The following is a 21384-nucleotide window of genomic DNA, read 5'->3' as shown; positions in this document are numbered from 1 at the left end:
AATGGAGGACAGAAGTATTGTCATAAATACAACCAGGTACCATCGAATGAAAATTGAATATTTTGAATCTCTAGAAGTTTCTTCACTTAGAAACGGAAGAAGCGCAACATAAACCGGTAAGCTATCTGTTTTACTGCCCAACTGACCTTCGCGATGATCTCACATTGACAATATTGAGGTAGGTCTCTTATCGCATACAATGTGTTAAGCTATTATTTGTTCCCCTATTTGATTTCTACAGAACTAATATGTAGAGTTCAGTTATCTAATCTATTCCAATTGATAAGAAACATAACCGTAAATTATGATAAAGAAATATGAGTGTACATTTTTAAAAGTGTGGTTAGTTTCTACGAGATTCGTCCAGAAATAATGTTTTTGCATACTGATGTTTACGATCACGCGCTGGAAATAGTTTTTACTACAGCTAATACCATTAAAAATTAAGTGAAATGTCATTTACGATCCCTATAAAATTTATTTTCTGGAATACACGCTGAGTTAACACTGATGTTTTTCGCTGAAAATAGTTTTGATTGGGTCGTAAACTGGAGATATAAAAAAACCTGATGCTGTTTTTATTATTATTGAGTATTAAACGATTTTCTTTTGTTCCAGATCATACTGTTGCTGTGAAAATTTACTTGTTTGTATTATTATGCGTTAATAAATTATTATTGGGACTTTGTGTTTTATTTCCACTTGACCCAATCATGAAACTAGAGGGAAACAGTTCGGTAGATTTAGTCCTAATTTCGAACATCAGTCATAATAGTAGACTGCGATGTTCGAAAAGTGAGAGAACAGGGCGTGAGTTTGTCACTCTGCGAGCTTGGATTCGAAACCTGGTTTGGGAACAATATGAGAGCCGCAAAAGCCCGTGGGAGGTTTGTAGAAAAGTGGCCAACTGTACCAGCTGAATTTTCTGAGGACTTTTCCATCAAAACCAATTGAACCACCGTAAGTAAATGGAGGACAGAGTAGTAAGGCAGCCAATCTGTATGGTCATCTAGAGAAGTAGAGAAATGGAAAAGTGGAGTTAGGGTAAAGTAGTATTAGGGTATCCCTCGCAAATTTGAATCACGGTGGAAACACTGTATAAGTGTAAACACCGTGGATCCACCGTGGGTTTGTTCCATTTCACCACCGGGTATACACAGCGTATCCACCGTGATTACGCGGTGTATCCACCGTGATTCCACAGTGGCTTGACCACTGTGTATACACGGTGTTTCCACCGTGATTACGCGGTGTATCCACTGTGATACCACGGTGGCTTTGTGCTATTTCACCACCGTGGTTCCACGGTGTATCCACCGCGTAATCACAGTGGAAACACCGTGTATACACAGTGGTCAAGCCACTGTGGAATCACGGTGGATACACCGCGTAATCACAGTGGTAAAATGGAACAAACCCACCGTGTTTTCACCGTGATTCAAATCTGCGAGGGATAGTACGGAATTTACTCTAAATTCCAGTAAATAACAACTAGTGCGCACTATTCATTCATAAGATTGAGATATTTTTTCTATCGTGACCCAAATAGCGAGGCAATTAATGTCTGGACTGTTTTATTTGCGCAATAAAAATTTTAATGGCACTAATAGATCAATTAACTCTATCTTATCGAAAGGTTATTGACCGCATTTGAAATAACTCACTCTACTAGAATATTCAATGAAATGAAACGAAAATAGAACAAATCATAATATATTTTGTAAACAAGTCGTTAAATTTAGGAAATCAGCTTTTATTCTCTGTGGGTTCAATCTTTACTTGAGGGGGCAATCGTTATTCATTCCCTATTAATGTTTCTTCGCGGTGACTAATTTCGTCTTATTATCCAGCCGGTTTTTCTATTGAAGTAAATCTAAATAAAGCATTGCGTGATCGAAATTGTCTGTAACGAAAAACGAAATTACGTTGCATGTTTAGGATTTTTCTGTGCCTTATTTCAATATTTTGAAAAATAGAAAAAGTAGTTTTTGAAAAACGACCAGGATTGGTTTGATATTCGATGGCAGAACCTTGACAGTAATGAGTTGAAATGTTGCTTACCGGTTATGAATTCAATTGTTGCTGGAAACGAAAGCCACTTTTCACTGGCCGGTCGCCTATTTTTAACTACGTTCAAAAGTTTTGTTTTGTCCATCAACGGGAATGTTACCAAAACTTGTTGCTCGCTTACACCCGGTGCGATCCATGAAGATGGCACCACTTGATATTCTTCTGTGTACAAAAAAGGCATTTCTATGAATTTTACAACACAATATATTCCTTTGGTTGATCCCATGTCCTGCAAAAAAAAAAAAATTCGATAATAACCAACAGTTAACACAAAAAACGCAATAGTTATACAACGTGTTATAAATAACTTACGTTCTCTAATTCAATGAAGCTCACGAAGACTAAACGAACGAAAATAACGGACTTCTTTTAGTGACAACCCTAAAAACAATGTTAGAACACTCTCGTAATTTTAATGCGTTGTACTTATACGTGAACCGGAAAAACACTGGTTTCAATAAATAAGTTACTAAACTTAAATTACATTTCAATATAGAGTTGGTGACGGTCCTGATAGAAATGAAGTTCGTTGTTGCCGCAATCCGGATACCGTCAATTGGCTCGTCTAACCCACTTTGATTAGGTACGTGTCAAAGGGCATTGTTATCACATAATATTTCTAAACATATTCGTATTAGAACTAATAAAAGATTGGTAGCGATGGTCACGCGATGGTAATAAATAATAATAGGAATCGGACGGATTCAACCAGGCCTTACTTTTCGTAAAGCCAATATTTAGGCAATGAAGGGAAACTAGAGCTAGAAATCCATTCTCTGCAATCAGATGACGCTCTTGTAATATTGTGGCGTCTCCGATCAATAGATAAAGCATATATGTGACAAACATGCCCAATTAGCCAGTAATACCCAACTTCAGTGACTAGAACACCATAAACCGATATAGGCCAATACCAACTCAACTAGGTCCCAATCTGGTGGCCGTTTCATGATGCTCATCCCTTAAGTTGGTCATCAAGTAGATTTGGGCACATGGTAAGAACCAACCTTCAACTTAATGAAAAGACTCGCTGCTAGAAAAGGCTCGTTCTGCTACATTTGACTTTGAAACATTGAGAGCTAACGCTAATGACGGATTGGGCTGTGTGACGATCTGTAGGCTAGGGTTCGAATCCTGGCTTGGATACTCTTCTAAGAAAAGGGGGGCCCCTCGTAATTTAGTATTTAGTTAATAAGAAACATTGACACTGTAGTCGTGTAGTAATCGTAGGCAGGCTTTGTTTTTATTGGATCGCACTAGCATCTGCTTATATAAAACAGATCAAAAGACCCGTGACCATGATGGTGTCTTTATAAATAATCTAATATTTGAAACCATATTGTCCCTTATGACCTATAGTCTTGATAAACGAGTTTTTTCAATTCCCTTGTGCATATCAGAATATTTTAATTGAATATTTGTTTACAGTCGTAAACCAGATGTCAGAATTTTACGACTTTCGTGAACTTAGTCATTTATCTCATAGATTATTTGCTCGTAAAACTTTTAAAATACAAAATATTAATTATGAAACCTTATTTATAGGGTATTTCAAGTTCTAATGTTCAGTTAGAATAAATCCGTCGACTGTTCTTCATGTGAGTAAAAGTTCCTAGCATAAGATAGTTAGAAAGAATTAGCCTTTGATATTTTCTATTTTTTTTAGAAAATTTAAAAAATGGCGCGTATCGATTCACCACCAGTTGGCCCAAAATCGACGGTTTGGAAAAGCAATACCCAGTCCGGTTCACAATCTGCGAGTTCATCGACGACCTCTGCATCAAACCAAAACCCTCAAAATTCGTCATCGACCCAAGGCAACAGTGGCAGTGGTGGAAAATCTACCACTAAAACTAAATAAGTGACAAGACCGACAATCGTGCAAATATAAATACGCAAATTAATGGACAAATAAGTTTTCAAACCAAATTTACAATAACTTTTATGCAAATGTACAAATTATTCCTATGGTGGTAAAACAAATATTTAGGTTTTATAACGTAAGTACTGCAGCTTTATTGTTCTTTTTCCTCATCCCGGGCATTTTCCGTGACTGATATCACTTGTAACAATACTACGCAATGCCTATTGTATTCCAAAAGCCCATGAACGTTACAATTACTATTTGGCAAAAGAAACTAGAACAAACTTTTAACCTTGTTACAGACCTAATTTCGATATATTTTCTTAATTGTTATTTCAAGTTAACTATTTTTTATAAAACGAATACCGATTAACCCTTTAGTGCTTGTGGGTCTCAGAACGTCTCGGTCTGTGTCAAGTGGGGACAGCGCGAATCAAAAAGCGTCGTGGATTTTTATGCGTGTGATAGGGTGTAATAGCCCTGCTTAGAAAATCTCATAGAATCCAATAGATTCTCATAAATTCCTATAGAGATTTTATAAGAATGAATGAGTTCTATAGCTAAGTATAGGGCTTATACATACAGCTATAAGAATCTATCGGATTTTTTAAGTAGGGAGTGTTACTATGTCCCTTCCACTTATTCCAACCTGACTTTGTGTACAGGAACAGTTCCGTAGTTGGGACTGTTTACGTAACTAAGTTGAATATTGAAACAAAAAATCCTTGTTTTTCTATGATATGCCTCTGACGCGAGTGCGCATGTCCATTCTAGTTCCACAATGACCCGCTTAGATATGACGTGGGGTTTCAAGGGTCAGTGCTAAAGGGTTAATAGGCATATGACTATAATATATCTATTACTATTTTGTCTACTGTTCAGTAATGGATCATACTAAGTGCGTTATGTACATTAATGTATTTATGCTAATGGCTACATAACTACCATCATTATGTCCAACTATTGTCTCTTGTCTTGAGTCCTTATGTACATTGGTCACGTGATTTTCACGCTAAAATAGTGATTCAAAACCAGATAACTGCGCTTCAACGCAGTGACTCACAAATTTTACTTTTACTTTATTACCTACTGATTTATTTATCTCTGATGTACACGTGTATCAAAAATGTGCATTAAAAGTATGTGTTGATTAATCGTTTTTTTTTTTAAAGCTCATTAATCATTTCTTCACACCCCGTTTAGAAATTCCCAAAATGATAACACATAAATTATTCAAAACACGGTTCCTTTTATTTTTACTCTGGCGATGTACCAACTTTCTGTACATTTTTTATTTTTTATTTTACTTCAACTGTTTCATCTTTCACTGCTTTCATTAATCATATTTGAGCTGCATATAGTCGAAGTCCTTTGTAAATCTATGAACAAGAATTCTATTTGTTTATCAGCTTCACAGAATGTATAATAATGAAACCTACGCAACACAGCCATCTTTAAGTGCCTTATCGCACAATTTGTCACGTAATTGATTAGCTCAAAAATTACTGCGTTCTATTTTAAACAAGACTAGCATCGACGACTGTGAAGATGCCTCTTGACATTTTAGCGAAACCCATTCTCCGGCCCCCAAAACAATCAACAAATTTTTTTCGCAGCATTAGATTTTACTTTCGACAACTGCATGTTGAGCTAATATCTTAAATTCGGTAGTATGTTGACAGTTTATTGGCACGACCGTAGTGCATGATAAACGAAAACATCGTATTTTACTGGTTTATTCAATAAAACGAAATATATGAATTGACTCTTGGTACCGGTAGACGCATAAATTCATTGTGGCTAGAAATTCTAGCCTAGAATATAAAAGTAAATCTAATTTATTTTAACAGCTTTATTGTATTTATGTCCGACAAACAACTTGCTATTAAATAATTTTTATTCTTACAATTTTTCGCTCATGTTATCTCTGTAGTAACTAATTTTATAAAATTTCAATTACAGGGAGATAACCTTTCTGATACCGTAGACAAACAGACTACAAAGAAAAACATCCACTGTGATTATGTTAATTAATTGAATTGTTGTTTTGTTTTGCTACGATAATAATTTGATAAGTTTTATTAATTACTTAATTTACTTTTGGAAATGGACAGAGTTTTTGGAATAATATGAACGTCATATCGCGTGCCAAATGCCAAAAGGGCGTATAAAAGTTATACGACCTTTTGGCTTTAAAGAACCAAAAGGGCGTATAACTTTTTTGTTTTTGGTGCCAATCGTTTTGTTAATATGTTCTAAGCCTAAAAATCAAAAAAAAATTCCAAAGCCAAAAGGGCGTATATCTTTACGTTTCGAGCGATTCTAAAAAGAATGGCAAAAAAAATTTTTTTATACGCCCTTTTAGCATGGAACCCTATCTAACTGCTGTAATACGCCTTTTTGGCATTTGGCACGCGATATGATATTTTGAACGAAGGGATCAATTATTTTGGGATCGGTTGTCATGGAACCTTTTACAAGAACTACAAGATCAGACCAAAAATGAATAAAACAAAAATGTTAGTTCATATTTCAATAAAACCCACATTTGTATGTGGTGCAGACATCTTTGTTTTGAAACTAGCATACAAAATATTGGCCACATGACCACCAACCACTTATTCTAAAAATACGCCAAGAAATTATGTTAAAATAATGACTTTCGTAATGTAAAAGCATCTCGTAAAGAGGCTTTTTAAATGTCAAGAGTGTACTTGCTAGTTGAAAAATAACACTTGCGTTTGATAAAAGCTTTTGGAACAAAGCCACATTATAATGCACGCGTGTTTTTAAATTTTGGCTGGTTTATTATCACATTCTATCATCTGTTGTGTTTAGCAACAGATCACCTTGACTTTGAATACAGACCGGATTTTCAAGGCCACCTCTATGACTGTATCGAAAACAAACGTCACAAAAACAAACACTGAAGATTTGAAATGTTTATAAATGAATGATTTATTCTGGGTTTAATTCAGATAGTCATGTACATGTCAAAGATATGAGTGCGATAATAATCATAAATATTTGTTTCATGAATCTTGCCTCACTTTGTTATGAATAACAACTTATTTACAAAGGAATTGCACTTAGATAAGATCGACGATAATCCTCCTAAGCCCTGTTGGAACAATTTTCTAAAATATTGACACGAGCTTGCAGTGAAACAACAATTACATCAAATCATTGAACTGACGAACTATTTACGTGTCAGAAAATTTATTTTTGAAACGAAAAGAGTAACACGAGCTTATTTTTCTCAGCGAATTTAGATTTTTATCGGAGTGGTGATGAGTGAAATTGGGACTTTGATTACTTTACAAATATTAAATTGAAATATATGACGCAAAGAGACGATAAATTTTAATGACATAAAACTGCCTGACAAATTGCATTTATTTATGCAGTAGAAACGAGAAAAAGACATAAAATATTTTTATTAGCAGCGGTTTCATTGCAAGCGGAGATTTTTTGTCTAATGTAATAAAATTACGAGCTAAGTAATAATGAGGTACTAAAAATTATTGCTATTAGATACGTAGTTGTTGCAATGATCTTATTTAAGTTTGTATGAGAGTCGTTCAATCAGAAAATTTCTGTTTGAAGATCACTACTAGTACGCAAAAACGCAGATTCTATGAAAAACTCCATACTGTCGTTCAAACCGCTACTAGGAACACACTCTACGTCGAAAATTTCGACATGACGTCTGTTTAAGAATATCAAAGTAGTTGGTTCTGTTAATATTGTTTTCATTACTTTCATCACCGGATGACGTCATCACTTGAAATATATTACAGAAATTTATTCGCTATTTTTGTTCGTCATTAAAAAAGCTAATAGATTTATCAAGTAGTATAGTGTTTCTTTGAAAATTAGTCCGTGCTATTAATTCATTGTTGACATTATTAGGAAACTCTGGAGCGATCGAGATTCAATGTGTAGTATTTTGTTGAAAATTGGCGGAAATATCTGGACAGATAAAGAATGAATGCGCGATCTAGCTACGTCACGATGTGAATTGAGTAATTTTAGTTGATTCATTTCAATCGAAGAATTTCTACTTCTACACCATCAATTAAAAAATTTACGTGTTTTATCTCGTAGTATATATAATATAAATTATCGTATTGCAGTATTAGTCACGTGTAATAGAGTGATAGTTAATTAGCTTATACATCACGACATTAAATTCAATGCGAAAAAGAGAATGAAATCATTTTTTTTTAAATATTAATTCTCTTTATTAGTTAAAGTATAGGGGGGATATATATATATATATATATATATATATATATATATATATATATATATATATATATATATATATATATATATATATATACATATATATATATATATATATACCCCCTCTTATTCCATAGCTAATAAATAAGTTGATATAAAAAAAAAATATGAAAAATTCACTTGTTAAATTGTTTTGTTTGAATTTGATATCATTCTGTTACGCGTTTTGTTGAACAAGGATTTAGAAGCTCGCGCATTACGTAATGAAATATAGCTTTACATAGCTTTATATTAGCTTATTACATAGCTTTATATATAGCTTTACAGCAAATAAATAAATGTGTATTTTGTTTTTATTAATATGCAGTGAAAGTGTGCCTCATTTTATGAAAATATGATATCTTGCGCTAAGGTTAAACAATTACTGCTTCAGACTTTGATCCCAAATACTTGTGCCAGATTGTATCAGAGTATATACCAAGAATCCATGAGCCCGCTTCTCCCCTCTTTTCTATCCTGACATGTTATACGTTTACTGAGAGTGAAAAAAGCGAGAAGGAGGGTAAAGTTATGTTTTGTTCCATACCAGAAGCAATTCGTAAACAAGTCACTGCACTAAATACTACCGGACTTCAACAAGTATTACTGAATGCTCCGCAGGAGATACTGATTAGTTAATTACAATTCTGCATCAAAAACTTGAAACAAACCTATTCTTAAACAAGATTTAATGTCTTTTGCTTTAAGTATTTGGCCGAATATTCTGCCCAAACATCTTGCATAATATTATTTCCATCGGTACATTAAACATTAACAAAATACTTCATTCATTAAAAAATTCATCAGCTTTTCCAATTAGGAACAAAAATACTGAACAAAGTTCTGAAGCACAGTGCTGGGAATCGAGGTATGTGTATGCATAAAAAAATCCACTTAGTGGTTTTACGCTTTTTAATTTTATACATATACAGTAACCGTCACACTACGAGTTCTATTTTTCATATATAGTCGTTTTCGAAAATTTCTAGATGGCAAACACCACTAGTAGAAATACATCATTGTCCCATACTAACTCCTCGCAAATTCTTGAAAGATCGACCAGGGGGGCTTTTCGATGCGAAATTTTCTATTTCACATGAAACTTAATTCAAAAACAATTTCGCGTACAAATTTTCTGATGAAAAATTACTGCGCTCATTATTAACTGCAATACACATCTGCATACATCTTGTTACTTAGAAATTCTTCTGTATACCAGAAATAATTATCATACAAAATAATTTACTCTAACAGAAGTCAAAAATAAAATTTAAGTTAACTTTGATAATATTCACTCCATTATTTAACGAAACCACAATGAACAGTATAACAACTTCAACTGTTCAGTAAAAGACAAAAAAATCAAACATTGATGATCATTAAAATAACTAGAATAGATGAAGGCCATCAACTGATAATTAATGTAGCGCAGCCAAAGAGACTGCCTTTTTACAAAAGGCCATTTCCTCACCTACTGCAGGTATCCACGCGCTGCGAGTATCCCATCTTTCTTACCATAATATAGTCGTAGTGAAATATTTAGAATAAGCACATTGGCGTTCCCTAGGATCCTTAGAATCAATGATCCTTTAGTGTGTGGGGTCCAGCTAACTGCCATTACGAGCCCATACCCATATGAATCCTAGCATTCAGTTTCCTTTATGCTCCTTATTTTCAAACGAGGAAACAACATTCCAGGTTTGGCCTATTAACGTCCTCGAATTGGTTCGTCCATTCAGGAGCTATGATGCCACAGACAGATACACAGACACACACTACAAACTTATAAGACCCGTCTTTTTCGTCAGGAGTTAAAAATATTATTAAATAACTCTTCGAAACCTACTGTTCAATTACCTACTCGAAATTTCCGATCTTTAATATTTTGGGCTAAGATGTTTCCCCGTATGAAAAAACCATATACTGTCGATAATATATAAAAAAATATATGGTAAATAACTGAACATATATGGCGGCAAAATTATTAATATTGATTAATATATGATTTATCATATATTATAATGTATACGTTTAATATTATAATAATCCATATCATTCATAATATATGTGATTATATACATGTGATATTGTATCAAAAATTATATGACCGCTTTATATATTAATTTATAACGTAAAATATATGTTTCATCTTATAAATTAATTTATAATTTCAATATTATTATAATCCATATAATTTATAATATGTGTAATTGTATACATATGATATTACATCTCAAATTATATTCTCGTTTTATACATAAACTTATAATTTCAATATTGTAATAATTTCGATATTATTATACATAAATAATTTAAAAAATATACTCATACCAAAAATTAAAGGAAAAAAAAATTTTTAGAAATTTTTTAGTGATTTTTGCAAGACTGAAACTTCATGAAAAATAATCGTATCGAGAATTTAAAAAAAATCATTTTATAGCATGAAATCTTTAGTTTTATATTTGTAAAAATATATATAAACATATATCTATATAAATATATATTAACATACATTTATCCAAATATAGGTGAACATATATTTATATAATTATATATTTACATGTATAAATATTATACTTCAGTCATATAATGAAATCCAATATCTTATCATATAACTTAAATTATAGTATAAAATATTATAAGCAATACTTATAAGTTAGCATGTAAAAAAAATATATGACCGATATATATGTTGCAAATTATAAAACCATATAATATTTCGGCAAAATTTTGTATATGGCTCCATATATGACTTCTTATAATTCAATATAATTTATCATATATTTTTAATTATACTGAAGCTCATATATTGCTTTTTCATACGGGTATCCTTATGATACAAACTCTTATCTTGGACAAGACCGGAAATTCGTGATGATTTCTTCTATTATTGAAATCCCGAAAGATAACCTTTGACTTACTTTTTTAGGACTTCCCGAATTAATAAAATTATGAGATAACAACTTGTAATCAGCTCTTATTTTGCGAAATACCGAAGCTTTATTACCATCAACTCTCGCATTATCATCCCGCAGGATAACCTTTGACTTGATTAGATAGGGAATTCCGAAATTCGAAAATTTTGGAGCGATAATTTTTTATTTCTTCCGGACATCGGTATATATTCCAGGCCCAATACTAATTATGTGTCATTAACTGCTGAACGTACATTAAGAAAATACATTTCAACATATTCAACGCAATGCCTCAGTTATCAGCAAAGAAATATTTTATTATCAGTACTTTCGGACCATCCTACCAGTCCGAAAATAGTTTGTACTTTTGTGTTCCAAGTTTCTGGATCTTAATGCGCTTTGAAAAGACCGTAATGTTTGTGCTTCCACCGCGGGGTGAACTTCAGTTGTCGGTAGATTATATTCGCAGCAAAACCCACCCATGCATTGGTTGGGAGGAATGTACAGGAACAGTGGAATGTGAAACTGGTAAGATGATTACTTTTGGTTACCTTCACAAAAAAAAAAAAAAGCTTCCCTATCCAAAACATCCCATAGAATCCATTCCCTATCCAAAACATCCCATAGAATCCATTCCCTATCCAAAACATCCCATAGAATCCATTCCCTATCCAAAACATCCCATAGAATCCATTCCCTATCCAAAACATCCCATAGAATCCATTCCCTATTCAAAAATTCCCATAGAATTCACTCAACTGCGACAAAAACCGCATAGAATCTTATAGACTGTATTGGTTTCTATGCGGTTTTTGTCGCATTTGATTGGATTCTATGGGAATTTTTGAATGGGGTTAGAATGGGTCAAAAGCCACTTAAAAACCAATACGTCTATAGGATTCTATGCGGCTTTTGACCCATTCTAATGGATTCTATGAAATGTTTTGGATGGGGTTTTAAAAACTCAAATTTAAACTGTATATTTTTCTGTGTTTTATTTTTTTTTCTTCAATTTCTCTAAAGTCGCATCAACTGCCAGAGTCACTAGCAACTTCAAATTGTTGGGTGTCATGTTAGGACTTTCGGATTTTTGTAAAATTGGCGGCGGGTTGAATCTCAGAGAACCGATTTTTTCGATAGACACTAGGATTCGAACCCATGCCTGGTCGGTTATCAAGTTCGAACGGTAAGTCTACTTACCTTTCGGCCATGGTAACTGGTGCGTAGTTTATTTGCAACGAACCGTAAACAGTTTTATTGTAATAAATGCTTATAATTCGTTGGTTTGCTTTTATAGATGATTTGGAGGTGGCGCTTCGAGTCCTCGTGATGTTGAATAAATCTGAACGTCAAAATCAGCGAGAGAAGGTACGGCTGTCCACGATGATGCCCGAAGAATTGGAAGCAGTGCTGTCATAAAAAACCTCTGGATCTATTAGTGCAACAGCTGATTGGACATTGGTGTTATGCTACGAATGGTGCGACTCATGATTGTACGGTCTACGCTTTGACGTCATTTTTTGCGTAATTTTCGATATGACTAAGCTGTAGTGACGTAAAATTACCGTAACCATGTACAAGGCGTTTCGGATTGGTATAGTCGTCCTAGAGAAAACATGGGATTGAAATTAATCGTGGGAGAATGGAATTTGTAGGCTAATCTATGAGAACAAAATCTCATTCCTTTACTGGGACAACTATACACTAGTTCTATAGATTAAAGTAAAATAAGAAGTGAAAAAAAATTTGATTGCTAGCTACTACTCATGACTGAAATACACGGAAAAAAATTCTAGTTAAATTTACAATGCTAACATCGTAATTTGTCCTATTAATTATTGTATTGGTGGACTAGACTTTTCACATCGTAATTTTTACGATGTAGGGTTGGAAATTTCATTTAAGAAATAATACTTCAGACAAACAATACGAAGTCTTAAGCTCTTTAATATAAATTACGATGTAACATCGTAAAATTTGAAGAGAAATTTTAAATAAAAGATTAAAATAATAATCGTTCTGCAGTAGGATTCGAACCCGAGTCCTTTCGAGTGCGAAGTGTCCGACGCCTTGGACCACTCGACCACTGAAGGGCCTACACTATAAGTTATTTATAAGATCCATATAAACGACTTGCGGAGGACCCAGTTACTATTTAAAAAGTACGATGTAACATCGTACTTTTTATAGCTTCCATCGTATTATAACAGAGGCAGCACTGTAATATTTATTTTGTTAAAAAGTAAATAGAAATATTAAATGTACGAATAAATATAGTTTTTAAAGTGTAATTTTTATTTATTTTTTTTAACGATGTTAAATTGTAATTTTTGCAGTAATTTTTAATCCTAAAAGTCTTCGTTAAAATTACGATGTTAAATAGTAAAAAATATAACCCACATAATAAATTTTGAAATAAAACATTTAAAAATTGACGTTAATAAAAGTCTAGTCCGAGATTACGATGTTAACATCGTAAATTTTGGTAGAATTTTTTTTCCGTGTACAACTTAATAAGGATATATTATATCGAATTGTTAAAAACTAAGCATGAAATCCTCGACGGTGTTGATTAAAATACTTTTAAAAATTTTATTGCATTCATTTTCTTTATATGCCTATTTGGATATTTCGCAGAACTGAGTCATAAAAACTAACACACATTAAATTTTATGGATTTTGATGAATAATTACTTTTGCGACATAACAAAAGTATCAAAATACACTGCGATAACTTGTGACTAATTTCCTGGAAATCCAACTAAAAAACCCATCTGTTAATTACTGGTTCTGGTTTAGTTTTATCTAGGAGCCGGCTCTATATATATACCGGAAAACCGATTGTTATTCATTCGCAACTGAACGTAGCATCAGTCTGGACGTGTCCTTTGTCATTTACTTGACCTAATGGCTCAATACAGTCAAAAAAAATTTTCTGTGGTTCGATTCACGGAACCATGTTACACCGAGGCCGGAAATTTATATTTATGTGTCCCGGAATCTTGGATAAGAAATCGTTTTAACGAGAATGTTGTTGTTGCGTATCCACCCTTGGAAGAAGTTTCGCTGACAACGAATCGTATTCTCAACAATGAGACCCCATCAAATAATTGGGTAGACGCTGCAGGAGTAGTGGAGTATCAAACTGGTAAGAAAAAAACTTTTCTTAACCCTTTCCCGGTTAACCTGAAATCCCTTTTCTTAATCCGGATTGTATCTCTTTGTTTTGAAGTGAGAGAGCGCTAGCGTATTTAGCAGAGAAGGGGCAGAAAAAATAGTAGGGGGAGCATGTAGGCACTAATACGATTGAACCGATACTCACACAGCCTTACTAAGAACTGTGATTAGTTTTATCCCCACACAGCTCACAACGAGGCTCCTCAAGACTCCAAACCGGGAAAGGGTTAAACCACATAATCATCGAAGGCAATATGATTTTTTATAAACCTTTCATTTTACAGAAGATTTCTACGACGCGCTCTTATTCATAAGTGAAAAATTTGGATTACTAGGCAAAGAAACACCGGTAAATAGTAATCCAGATCTTGCGTCACGGAATAAAAATACTGGAGCAAAAATCTCGACGAATAACCCGGGATCTGCTGGTACAGCTGCTAAATTGAATTTGGTCACATTTTTACAAGTAATACGTCCAATGATACTCAATACACTAAGCTACATTGATTTGTACATTCAAAACAATCAACAGCAATCTTTGTTCAATCTCCAAGAAAAAGAAATTGATGCCACTGATAGAAACTACTTACGCAAGATTATTTCGATGTGCAATGAATATAATAATATCTATCAAAGAACCATGCAAAATTATTTAAATTTACATTTTTCACAAATGAAATCACCACAATCGACGCCTAGTGAATTACAATCATCAGAATTGAAGATTTATCGAGAGCTCCTGAATTCACTTGCAATGACAATGATGGTTATGAACGGTTGTTTTAAGTAATGTATTGTTTCTTGTGTTAAATGTTCTATTGTTAAGATCCTAGACTTAAGAAAAGCTTGATTTGTTTAATTAATTCGCTTTATAGAGTGATACAATAAAGTTTATCAATAAGTTTTTGAGTTATTTTTACTTATACCCAATTGATACATTCAACCTTAGTTATAATAATATGGGTAGAGTCATGTGAGGAAAGTGTGCGCAGTGGGTAAGTGTGCGCAAACTCATGCATTTCAATCCGAAATGAATCGGTTTGCACACAATTACCCACAGTGCACACTTGCCCCACATTACTTTGATAAGATAAAAACCGATAGATTAAAAAAAATTTGGAAAATCCAAAAGTGCACGCCTCGAAAGCTCATGTTATGTTTTTTTTTAAAAGTTAAATTTCGAATAAAATTGAACATCCCGCTCTTTTCCCATAGAAATTTCCATGGTAAATATACGGTAATAAAAGTAAAAAAAAAATAAATAAGGAGAACATTCCTAATGAAAAATGGCGGCAGTGTGTGTTTGTTTACATGTAAGATTGCCGGTTTTAACCGTAATGATTTATTTTTAAAAAAAACGAGAAGGCCTACAGTAGTGATTTTCGAAAGGAACCTTCTTTGCTTATTTCTGAAAATTTTGAAAAAAAAATTAAGTAGTTTCGTCAAGTCGTTCTCGAGATATCCGTACCACGCCGTTTTTTTGAACCACAGACTAATGGACGTCCACGATAAATTTTTTTTAATGAACTTTTTTTTATATTAATACATATTAGACAAATTAAAAAAAGTATCAGGATTATTTATTAGTGTTTCAGCTTTATATTGATGTGCTTTTCATAATGTGTAAGAGTAATAGAAAAAAAATATATGCACTTTAATGAGTGGAAATCGTGTGACCTTGACAGGTCGGTTATAAAGCACAACCTCTCCGCTTCGCTTCTGAGGCGTGCAATGAAACTGTACTTCGGTATAGTTTAAGTGTCAGATAACTTAAGTAGGAGAGTACTCAGGGCAACAGCGAAGGGATCTGGGTTCGAATCCCGGTCTAAGCTGTCTATATTATTTTTTCGATTTTTCGGTATATTTTCATTAAGAAAATTTTCCACTTATCTCTTTCTTTATTGTTAGTCTATGTATGACGAATTAAAATAGTATATTACACACCTAGGGCAGTAAATTAAGAAATGTCTCAGATCACATGTAATCGTTGGCCGAGGCAAAGCCGAGCCCTCCGGGCAGAAAGCGTCATCTTTCGTCCCGCTGCGCAAAACGAAGTTGCCACTTTCCGCCTACGTCGAGGAAAAATAACATTTATATTTATTTACCTTGTTCTACAATACGATTTCCTCAAGATGTGACTAAGTTAAAATTCCCAGTAATACATTATGCAGATTTTTGACGAGACTTCCCCTTAACCCAAAAGTTTATTCACGTGGCACTTACTGACGCATGCGCGTAGTGAATCTTTTGTGTGGTTTCAGAACAATGAGGTTACATAAATTCAAATAAATTAAATAGTAGACGCAGGTTATTTTTAGGAAAAATCACCCAAAAACTTTAGTACTGTGAACATGTCATCGAGCCATTAACTAAATTGCTACCATGTAAGAGTATGTTTTGTATGGATGAATGAACTGAATGTAACTACGTCGCAAAGTACATTTGCGATAAAAAAAAAGTCGATACATAGCGCCGAAGCGCCATGGCGCAAAATCAGTAGGCCCTCTAGCGTCTTGGTTGTAACACGTGTGTTGCCGTTTAGTTAATAATAGCGGGCTCTATTCAAATCCATTCAAAGGATTTTATAGTAAAAATAATAAAAGTAATACGGCAGTGTAATCCATTTGACGATCAGTTTAATTCTGCTTATTGTACCTAAAGGTGAGAGTTATTCAACATCCAATATCCGGTTGCGCAAGTCGTTTGTATGTGTGTGTCTATTCGAATGACTTTGACTAATAAAACGTTTCTTTTATTTTTAGATGGATATAAAGAGGGATTACCGATATTATGTTGTGGAATTTTTGGATCCGCCATACTGTGACATCGATCAATATGTTTGCATTCCGGATTCTTGGATTCAGTTACGTGAAATAGTGGATCAAGCAGTTGTTACTAAATTTCCCGTTGAAAATTTATCAATAACAAAAAAACGTGTTGAAGATGGTGAGGTTTTCTCAGATGTTTGGTCAATTTACGTGGCCGAAGTTAAATATGGCACTGGTGAGTAAATTGCTAAGTTTCAAGTGTGTAATGACTTCCATTTAAAGTTATAATTTAAAACAGACTTTTGTGAAAAAATTAGTATCAGTCTTAAAGTGAGCAAAAAGTAAAAAATGATATCAAATAAAAAATAACACATATCTAAATTAGTGACTTCTAGTGTCATCCGTTTCTGTTATCACTTGTTATTTCTTCAATTGATGTCATATGTGTGGGTGTATTTCCGTAACAACAAAATTAATTGATAATTCTATGTACTCCTAGACTACGTACCGAGCGAGATATGAGACATGCGTATTAGATTAAATTGAACAGAATTTAGAGTAGCTGTCGTTTAATATCAAAGGCTATTTTTGAATTGAATAACATTTACATTAGAATATTGATATCAGAGATTGAAGTATTTGATTTTGAAAGTATGTAAATATTTTTTGTTTTTGTTTTTCCAGATTCTTACGAAGACGCAGAAAAATACATCAAAACACTCACAGAAAAATTAATTAACAAACAAAGCTGTTCAGGGCCGGTCAATAATGGTAAGTTTCTTCGTTTTATCATAATACTTGTATAAATTATACTTTTTTTATTATGTTTCCTTTGAAATTTATGGCGATGTTTATTCCAGACGATGGTGTGTCGAAGATATTGAAAAGCTTACGAAGGTCCAAGCGAATTCAGTCAAATCTAAGTGTAAACAAACCTCAAGTATCTGAAGCTCCATCAAACTATAACATAGAACCCGAATCAGAACAGCTAGCAGCGATCAGTACAAAAATCGCAACTCATAAAAAACATACCAATGGAGTTGAGACTATTAACTCTGATAATGAGGTCGTAAAACAGACGGATACCTTATCTGAATCATTAAATGGCGAACAGCTATTATTAAATACGGAACATTATCTGTATGAAGTTACCGGTAGACAAGAAAACAACGATGAAACATTAAATAATGTTGATTCCATTGAAAATGATAATGGTGCACAAGGCATAGCAAGAAATGAATCACCAGCGAATCATGATGGCCCGCAATTAACAAATGGATCATTGGATGCTATAATAATTCGCGAACCAATTTCGGATACTGGCAACCCAGGTCAGATTAAAAACGCCAGTGACTTTCATTTTGAAGAACGCTTATTATTCCTTGATCATACGTACGATGAACTTGTTCAACACTGTACGTACTTAGAAAAACTGATGGATGGTATAAATAATCGACATTATAGTGGAAGTTATAATCCTTTGAATACTACAATAAAAGATACGGTAGCTCCGGTGGTAGAAGAGATAGAACGTGAAGAAAAAGAAATTGGAAAAAAAAGACAAGTGCTAAAACGAACACAAGCTGAAATAGGAATTATCAAAAGAAGAGAAACCGAAAGAAACGAACAAGAAATTGATGATAGTGCTGATAATGATGGTGAGGATGATGATGATAATGATGATGAAAATGATGCCGATAATGATGATGGTGATGACTATGTGAAAAGAAAACGATTTCAATCTCGCACACTTACTTTACCACCTGAATATGATAAAAATGACTCAAAATGGACTTTGAGGTATCATGAGTACGCACCAGGGCTTGTTGAACTTATAGAACATACAGGCGTGTATATCAATGCTGTTAAACTCGTCAATTGTAAAAGACTAGCCAAAAATTCCAAAACACTAGCACGATTATTGTTAGTAGAAATTTTTACAGAGAGTGCGTTGTATACATGTTCCTTAACTGGCGTTAGAGCTAAGGCATTCGATATTGATGGGACACATGTAAGGCCTGGATTGGATGAAAATGCAAGAACTGTTTTATTGACTTACGTTGAACAGTATGCCCAAGCCAGTAAGTGGCCTAAAACAGCCAATCAGTCTATTTTAAACAGTATACGTAATAAAATGCAAGAAATTAGATTCAAATGTAATAAATGAATGTATTTATAGATTATATCAATATTTTATTGTTACAAAAGCTTACGGGTATTAGTATTAGTTTATTTAATCAATTTTCAAGGATTCATTAGCGTAAGTTGATAAGATTTTTCCGCCTACTAATTGACGTGTATCATATTATACATGGAAATATAAGAATCATAATATATTGTGTTTTTTTCCTCCTCATTTTACTCTAACCACTAATTAATACTCGAAATAAGTCTAATCATCCTTAAATGGAATTAATCAGCAGCTGCCATTCCACTCAACTGTCGAGCCAATTGAGAATGAAATTACATAAAACTTTGCTCCTCATTCGACTCTCAGTGCTGTATAGTTATCAGACAAACACTCTAAAACCAAGTGTGTTACGAGTGTATTATTTTAACACATATTGAATGTGTTCTATGTTTAAGGCCATAAACAAAACTATAGTTTTTTGTTGTCACTTGAAACACGTTTCACGGTGTATTAATAAAAATCTATAGATTGCTTATGGCGTTTCAATGTTATTCGGCAAGTGTGTTAATTTCGACTTTATACACACCTGGTTTCAGAGTGAAATACTATTAGCTGTATGTATAAAATATTTATTGGTGCGCATCGTTTAATAGATATGATTTCAATGGAAAATTCTTGATCGTTGATGAGTATTTTAATAAAGTATATCTTTTTTTATAAATAAAAAGTTCCAAGTTATATTACGTTTGTATAACACATCATTGTTTCTTCGTTAGTGATTATTGCGTCATCCATGAAAGAGACAAAGCGAGATATTTCAGAGAAAAACGACCTTGAACAGTCCGCACTATATGCGTTGACCGAATTCATTATCGGGCACGGCGGCGAACGCTTGCGTTGTTTACAGAAGCTCATAAATAATTGATTAAAATAAATTCTGAGTATTTACAACTGTGATCTGTGCGTCATCAATCCAACTACTGTTGTTTGTGTGGAGGTAAGTGTTTCAGTTTTTTTTCTTAAATTGAAGCCCTTTTGACTTGAAATAAGTGTGTACAGTGGAATTTTTGTAACTTTTACACCTCCTTACATTCAATTCCCTTCATTTCTATCAAGAAAGTGGGAAAAATATCCGTGTACTGTCATGCATTCTCTACCTCTTATTTCTGGGATTTTGAGCCTTTCGTTGTCAAAGTTTATGAGCTGTCCCTACGATAAAAAACCATAGAGTTTGTAGCCTTGAAAATAGAACGAATTGAATTATGCATCTTAAAATATAACATTTGTTTTTGAATTGAATATGAGCACTTCTTTTTAGACTCCATGAGGGTTTTCATTTCTTACGACACCGATATGCAATAACATTATAGTCGAGAAGATAATTGAGGCACTGTTTGGGTGTTTCGCGTCTATATTTATACGAAAAACGTAATACTTGTTTATCATTTGATTTTGTTATGACTCGGTCGGTTATAAACTTTTCCCAGAACGCAATGTCAGAATGTACTTTTTTTGATAGTTGTTATAAAACTACGAAATTTTTTTTTTTCAGGTGGATTGGTCCAGATCAAAAATAAAATAAGCAAACGCAGAAGAGCCTTTGCTTTTATTAGCCAAAAACCACAAACCAAGAAAAATGGGACGGACTCTACGACGTAGTAAGCGAATTGGTAGGAAGCCACTTTCAACCAAGTCTATGAAGCCGAAACGACAGCCCCGAGTGGTATTGCAAAAACTGGATGGGGTCGAAAGTCGAGCATCTACTAAGGAAGATAACAAACGTCCATCTACTGAGGAAGGTATCAATCGTCCATCTACTAAGAAAGGTAACAAACTTCCATCTACTGAGGAAGGTATCAATCGTCCATCTACTAAGGAAGGTAACAAACGTCCATCTACTGAGGAAGGTATCAATCGTCCATCTACTAAGGAAGATAACAAACGTCCATCTACTGAGGAAGGTATCAATCGTCCATCTACTAAGGAAGGTAACAAACGTCCATCTACTGAGGAAGGTATCAATCGTCCATCTACTAAGGAAGATAATAAACGTCCATCTACTGAGGAAGGTATCAATCGTCCATCTACTAAGGAAGATAATAAACGTCCATCTACTGAGGAAGGTATCAATCGTCCATCTACTAAGGAAGGTAACAAACGTCCATCTACTGA

At 33.6% G+C, this 21384-nt stretch overlaps 3 protein-coding genes across 3 annotated transcripts; 2 read left to right on the top strand and 1 right to left on the bottom strand.

The window, feature by feature from the left end:
• Positions 1–1859: 1859 nt before the first annotated feature.
• On the bottom strand, positions 1860–2296 carry LOC130678224 (uncharacterized). The gene is made up of 2 exons (XM_057485316.1): positions 2062–2296; positions 1860–1903 (listed from the first exon to the last, which is right to left on the bottom strand). The coding sequence occupies exons 1-2, from the start codon at positions 2294–2296 to the stop codon at positions 1860–1862; spliced, it is 279 nt and encodes a 92-aa protein (XP_057341299.1).
• An 11075-nt stretch (positions 2297–13371) lies between these two features.
• Positions 13372–15882, top strand: LOC130675411 (uncharacterized). Its single transcript, XM_057481084.1, has 2 exons — positions 13372–14284; positions 14598–15882. Exons 1-2 carry the CDS (start codon positions 14044–14046, stop codon positions 15101–15103), a joined length of 747 nt encoding a protein of 248 aa, XP_057337067.1. The 5' UTR covers positions 13372–14043; the 3' UTR covers positions 15104–15882.
• A 740-nt stretch (positions 15883–16622) lies between these two features.
• Positions 16623–19875, top strand: LOC130671750 (protein PFC0760c-like). Its single transcript, XM_057475826.1, has 4 exons — positions 16623–16974; positions 17076–17316; positions 17766–17852; positions 17942–19875. The coding sequence occupies exons 2-4, from the start codon at positions 17076–17078 to the stop codon at positions 19246–19248; spliced, it is 1635 nt and encodes a 544-aa protein (XP_057331809.1). The 5' UTR covers positions 16623–16974; the 3' UTR covers positions 19249–19875.
• Positions 19876–21384: the final 1509 nt, after the last annotated feature.

The sequence above is a fragment of the Microplitis mediator genome, chromosome 1, assembly GCF_029852145.1.
Source record: "Microplitis mediator isolate UGA2020A chromosome 1, iyMicMedi2.1, whole genome shotgun sequence".
NCBI classification, from domain to species: domain Eukaryota; kingdom Metazoa; phylum Arthropoda; class Insecta; order Hymenoptera; family Braconidae; genus Microplitis; species Microplitis mediator.
This window is presented reverse-complemented; position numbering and strand designations above follow the sequence as displayed.

Bases quoted from the DNA above. Each gene is read 5' to 3' on its own strand.
- LOC130678224 (XM_057485316.1), bottom strand. From the start codon at position 2,296: ATGGGATCAACCAAAGGAATATATTGTGTTGTAAAATTCATAGAAATG. The intron at 1,904-2,061 runs GTAAGCAACATT...TTTTCGTTACAG, and splicing joins AACAATTGAATTCATAACCG to ACAATTTCGATCACGCAATG.
- LOC130675411 (XM_057481084.1), top strand. From the start codon at position 14,044: ATGGCTCAATACAGTCAAAAAAAATTTTCTGTGGTTCGATTCACGGAA. The intron at 14,285-14,597 runs GTAAGAAAAAAA...TTCATTTTACAG, and splicing joins AGTAGTGGAGTATCAAACTG to AAGATTTCTACGACGCGCTC.
- LOC130671750 (XM_057475826.1), top strand. From the start codon at position 17,076: ATGGATATAAAGAGGGATTACCGATATTATGTTGTGGAATTTTTGGAT. The intron at 17,317-17,765 runs GTGAGTAAATTG...TTGTTTTTCCAG, and splicing joins CGAAGTTAAATATGGCACTG to ATTCTTACGAAGACGCAGAA. The intron at 17,853-17,941 runs GTAAGTTTCTTC...TGTTTATTCCAG, and splicing joins TTCAGGGCCGGTCAATAATG to ACGATGGTGTGTCGAAGATA.